Source organism: Corvus cornix, chromosome 9, assembly GCF_000738735.6.
Source record: "Corvus cornix cornix isolate S_Up_H32 chromosome 9, ASM73873v5, whole genome shotgun sequence".
In the NCBI taxonomy this organism is placed as follows: Eukaryota; Metazoa; Chordata; class Aves; order Passeriformes; family Corvidae; genus Corvus; species Corvus cornix.
The window spans coordinates 17,031,390-17,037,389 of record NC_046339.1 but is presented as its reverse complement, the minus strand read 5'-3'; the positions used below and the strand labels follow the sequence as shown (position 1 = coordinate 17,037,389).

The window sequence follows — 6,000 nt, the reverse complement described above, 5'->3', positions numbered from 1 at the left end:
CAGCTGGCCCTAACCAAAAATGAGTGACTATAGCTAACCAAAGCAGCACATAGCACAGCTTAAAAAGCACACTGAAAATGCAGCTTCTATAAGATGGGGGTAATTAATAGGAAAAAAGGAAACCTGCTGCTGTTCACGATGAGATGTTTGTAGTGAGTAATGAAAAACCCTCAACAACCTGGACAGAGGTGCCAGTAATTATGATAGCACTTCTACATTACTGAGAATTTTCTAAAAATAACCGTACATTTTCAACTCAATGAAACCTTAGAAACCATGCACATATATCATGTAGGCTACGACTCCCAACTTAAAGGACACTCATTACCCTGACTCCCACCTTACTGGGCCTCAGAGATGCTCTTAAAGGCATGAGACATGCCCAGGGTTGATCCCAAACCTCTGTTGGGTACAGCTTCCCTGCAGCACCTCCTCCCACAGTGCCATGAGCCAGAACTGCATGGGTGCCAATGTTTTTGCATCTTGAGGCTGCAGTGTGAAATACACACATCACTTACTGGAGGCTCTCCCAGATGAATTCTTTATCATTTTGCCTTAAAACCACTCAATACTCTTTTGGCCTGATACTCTATGTGCTGTGGCAGCTTTCCCCTAACACTGCTGGCTTCACTGTACTTTTACTTTTTCCCATCTCCAAATGCTCCAACACATGCGTGGGAGGTAGGAAAGTTACTTGATATTTTCCATAGCTAATATTTCACCAAGGAACTGTGCTGGACTTTTCTTGAAAAGAATAGTAATGTTCTCATTTCCTCCCCCAGCTGCCCAGCAAGCTGACAGCTGCCCAGAGCTGCTCTCTGTGGACTGCAAACAAAAACGGGCTGGAAGGGCCTGTGCAGGGAGAGCTGGGGGCACCCAGGCTGGGGTCTGCATGGCCTGCCACTGGCCATGAGCCCACCCTGGTCTGTCAGGGACTGCCTCAGCCCCGCTGGGAGCTGGTGTGGAGGGCACAGCCTCATTTGGAGCAAACTCTGCACATCCCTGATTTAAGTAATTTTGAAACAAAAGCATCAGGTTGGCATTTTCCAAAGTTCCCCCTGCTTTTCCCAACTAAAATTAGTTATTCTGTTCATTTTTAGTTAGCAAATAATTTCAGTTGTGTTTTGCAGTAAGAAGGATTCTGTGTTTGAAGTACGAGAGATCAGCCCTGAAGGAGGCAGTGGAGCAGAACTGTGTGAATGGCCACAAGACCGGGTTTGTGACGAGGCAGGGGATAACGATCCTGGGGCCTTGTGATCCCAGTGTCCCAGCCCTGGCAGCTTGGACACTGCACTGCTCCAGCACTTCTGATCTTGGGGAAGTCCCGACCCACTGTCCGCAAACTCTGTGTTCACACTTTGATCTCCCATGAGCCGTGCTCTGCTCTGGTGCACAGCAGCTGTTCCCATCACAGGCTCACCTGGGAGCTGAAGCCAAGCAGGTGCTCTCCTGCAGGGAACTGGCCCATGGCACCTTGGCAGCCCAAAAGACCCGCAGGAAGTTTTCTCTCCGCTGTTGCAGCGTGTGCTCACCAGAGTGGGACCCTGCCCTTCCTTGTCAGCATGTGTGCACTTGGGGCTACTGCAAAAGCAAAAGAACCTCAAACAAAATTAAAAAAAACCCCCTTCCCACTGCTGGAAGCTGTGGCTTCCAGACAGCAAAGTGGTGGCAGAAGGAACAGGAAACTGGTGTGGGGCTGGGGTGGTTTGTGCCTGGTGGTTCCTGTCCAAGCAGCTCGTGTGAAAGCAGAGGGGATGCAGCAATGGTGAAGCTGAAGGTCCTTCCTGGTCATGGTCGTAGTTCTACATGGGCTTGGCTGTTCCTTGCCTCTTGGATTAGTTTTAATTTATCTCAAAGCAATTCTCTTAAATGAGAAATGCATTCTAGTTTGTTTGGTTATTAAAATTTTCTTCTTTTTCTGCATCTTTGAAGGCTTTCCTCCAAATCCTATTTCTTTGTTCTCATTTCATATTTGATTTAAACATCCTTTGATTTTAACTGCCTAGGTTCAGAGCTCACTTCATGGTTTTATTTGTTGTGAATGTGTATTGCTGATTATTTTTATGATAATCTAAATATTACAAGAAAAATCTTTTGCATGCATACCAAACTTGTTAAAAATTGGTAAACACATTGAAGTTCATAGCAGATATGCTTGATAGATCATCTGTCTTGAAGATTCATCCTCCCATGTTACTTGGGAGCTGAAATATTGAGTAGTCATTTACCAGTTTAAAAAACTTTCAAACTGACGTAAAAGGTCAGCCTGGAGCTTCTCAGCACATGTGGGACAACAGTTTTCATGCTGAGATCAAAAAATCCACATTTAAAGCTATGTATGGATGCAATTTCACTTCTTCCCAGATCCAGGCCCATGGATGGCCAGCACAGGGGCGGTGTGTCTGGACTATGCATGGTATAGATCATCCCCTTCCATTTCTCATTTGGATATTATCCAAAAATAAAATAAAAAATTAATATTCCTCTTCAGATCAATATTATGTTGCCAATATAACATTTCTCCAGTTAATGTTAAGATATAATTACCCTGTAAGGAATGATTCCTATTAAACATTTAATACATCTCCCTCTAATTGAAATTTAAGCCTTTGGTTGTGGTTGGGTGTCACTAAAGATGTGATTAAACATAAAATATGTATAACACTTAACTCCTTTTGGGGTGTTGAGATAGCTTCCACTAAGTAACAAACATGAATAATTTCTTTTGCACTCTGTAAAGTTTTTAAAGAAGCTCAATTTGAGTCTGGCACAGGCAGATCTTCTTCCTTGGATGAAAAGGAATCTTTCATCAGCTTCGCCTACAGCACCAGGGGGATGAACCTCCTCCAGCTGGAGGAAAAGGTGTAAGAATAGACTGTGAAATAATTTACTGGAGAAAACCTCAGCTCCAAGAACAGGCATCATGATCTTGTGGCTGCCCTAGACAAAAGGAGTCTCAAAGTGGAGCTTGTGGTAGAAAAGAAAAAATAGTGCAGACCTCATATAATCCTATGAGTTTAAAAAGCAGCAGTTGTATGAAGAGCCTTTTCCTACAGCATCATGGACAGGGTGGGTATGAGATCCAGTGCTACACATCTGACTTACCAAGTTTGGGTTGCTGAATTTTATCATGGTAAAGGGCCGAACCCTGTGCCTGTAATCATCCTACAGCCTCACAATGAGTCCTGCATTTCTTTTATCCTCTCCCCTCAAACGCTGGGACCATCCGTGGTCTAATGCTTTTGTTTTCTCTCCCTGCTGCAGCCTTGGTTCAAAGCTAATGTTTGTGCTAATTGCCTTCACCTGACGAAGTTTAAAGTGTGTGAACACAGCAGGAAGGGAAGAGCCATCTGGAGCAAGGACCCAGCTACACTCAAGCCTGAGCATCTCTAACACTAGCAACAAGGCAACTCCAGAAAATGAGCTGGTTCTCAAGCCCCAGAGGAGGCTGCAGAGCTGGTTGCTTAAAATAAACCAAATCCCACAGCCCTTGGACTTACTCATGAAACTCATTACGTGTGCAACTTATTGAGAAAACAATCCAGGGATTTCCTTACCGCTGCTTTACAGACCACAGCTTGGCTTCAGGCCAGCCTGGCACCAACCTGCAACATTCCCTCAGTGCAAACCATGCTTTTGCCATCTAGTTATTCCCAAAGATGGCCAACAACAGATGCAGTTGCTCATTTCTTGTGAACATTAATTAGAAACAGTCTGTCTCCAGATCACCTTGATGGCTTCTGAAGTACCCATCCATAAACACAAATCATCATAAACACAAAATGAGTCCAGTGAGACCAACAAACCAAGGGACAAGAGGACTCAGTGCTCACTTACCTCTCTGTATGGCGCAGTCCTGCTGCCACCACTGATGATATATATATATATATATAATATATATGGGTTCCTCTCATATATATACATATATAAACAGCAGGTAAAACTTCAACTACCACTATATATACAGCATAAAGCAAGTTAAAATTTGGGCCAGACATCATTCCTTTCAGTAGACTACTGGTTTTGCAGAGCAATGTCTGAAGAGCAGAGCTGGGCCTGTCGAGGTGAGGCTGAGGAGGGCTCAGCTCCCGTCCAGTTGTGTGGCTGATGCTGCTGTGCAGTGCCCAGGTGAGAACTTGGGCTCTTCCCAAGCCCCAGGTGAGGGTCACGCTGTCCCTGCACTGACACTGCAGGGCCATCCCAAACCATGGTGTGCCTGTCCCAACCACTCCCCTCCTTCCCCCACCAGGCAAGGACACTGGGGGAGATTTCAAACCTTAGCAAAGAATTCTGGAAAACTCCTGATCTGCTGAGTGAGACAGCAGCAGGTGCTGGCAGCATCTGCAAGCAGGTAAAGGCTGGGTGATGGCACCTCTATCTTGCATACAGACATGGGGTGAATTCAGAGGCTGCCCTCGGCTCTGGCCTGCAGGGCCAGGCTACAACTCCAGCTGAGATGCACCACTTGTGCACTTGGCGTGTTATGAGAAGAGACAGGAGGGCAGAATGGGGCAAAAGACTGGAAAATTCCTCCTGGTACCCCCAGGTGGAAAGACATAGCGCTGGCCTCTGCCCTGAACAAACCTGTGGAGCCCTCAGAGGAATCACCAGAGCTTCTCCAGGGAAAATGAGCTAAACAGAAAAAAACAGCTTAGCAGAATTGTGGGGACTGTGTGCATAGGAAAGAATAATTGTAACACACAGGCACTAAAAGCAGGGACTGCTGAAAGGAGGGATTTTCTATGAATGAACATGAATGAACATTCAGGGAACTCCTAAGAACTGGCAGAATCACTCCACCTTATCCCCACATGATGCAGAAACTGAAACAAACATCTCACTAAAGGCACAAAGTTTCCCAGCGTGCCCTCGGCAAAATCTGGGACTATGAACTTCAAAGGAAAATCAGAGTTTTCTTGGCCTCAAGCAGGAGAACTACACCAAGCCTGTTTCTCACAGGGTGACTTCAGTCTGGGGTCATGAAGAGAATCCAAAGCCACATTCTGCAGATGGTCACCAGTGTCTCTATCAGCATCCAAAACACAACAGACAGTTGGGATGCAGGAGGCATACTGATCACCACCACTCCGGAGAGTGCTGTCCTAGGAATGAACCAATGCACAGACCTTCAAAGAGAAAATTTTATGGACGCTTTTATACACATACACAAATATTTTAATATAATGGTAACTGAAATGTTATCCATATTCTTAGTACTGTCATAATTAACTAAAAAGATATTTTTTAAATTTTGTAAAAATGACATATTTTACACATCTTCTATTTACAATTGCAATATGCTTAAATGTTATAAAACATCCACTCTGACCTTTAAAATATGTGTATACTAGGACTTAGTATTAGATATATTATAATTTATAGCAAATTTAGGGTTTGCTGTGTACCTATCTGTTCAATGGGAATTTCATAATCAGCCTGGCTTAATAAAGGCTGCTCAAAACCAAAAATTGACAACAAAAAAGAAAAAAGGAAAAAAAAAAGAGAGGGAATGTGCAAATATTGGGGCAGGCAAAAAAAAAAAATTCTCAAGCTTGCATTTTTAAAAATAACACTGTGAAGACTTCCAATAAATTAAAATCTTAACCCTCAAAGCCTTTTCCTGGTATTGTCCATGTTCAACTTAATTTTCAGTACTATTAATCTAAAAGACAAAATACCCCAAACAACAAAGGACAAACCCCACCCCAGACACCAGATCTTCCTGAGGCCGTATGGTCCCCACACTGCAGTCAAGCATCAGGATTTGCTGGAGTGGTGGCTGCTGGCACAGAGGAGCTAGCTCTATGGATGACTCGTGAATATGTGCGCTCCATCCCTGGATGTTTTGCTGAATCCTCCTTGTACGCAATCTTTTCAGAAAAAAAGAGAAAAAATAAGCAACAGTGAGACAGATCTGAATAGCTTGGTGTCTGATGTGTCCATTGTTTAACCAGGGATTTCCCATTTTTAAATTGTTAGATTTACTGTAATGATGCCAAG

The 6,000-nt window shown here is 43.9% G+C and overlaps 1 protein-coding gene across 19 annotated transcripts in view; it reads right to left on the bottom strand.

Moving 5' to 3' along the window:
* Window positions 1-5,123: 5,123 nt before the first annotated feature.
* The window catches only part of DOCK10 (dedicator of cytokinesis 10), a 144,943-nt gene continuing 144,066 nt past the window's right edge, over window positions 5,124-6,000 (bottom strand). For 14 of the 19 annotated variants that reach the window (XM_039556900.1, XM_039556902.1, XM_010406024.4 and 11 more), the window contains one exon: window positions 5,527-5,870. In XM_039556900.1, the coding sequence (XP_039412834.1) occupies window positions 5,803-5,870 (68 nt within the window). In that variant the 3' untranslated portion in view covers window positions 5,527-5,802. Of the gene's footprint in view, window positions 5,871-6,000 lie in introns of all 19 variants that reach the window. The other 5 variants (XM_039556901.1, XM_010406026.3, XM_039556899.1 and 2 more) reach the window with 1 other exon arrangement.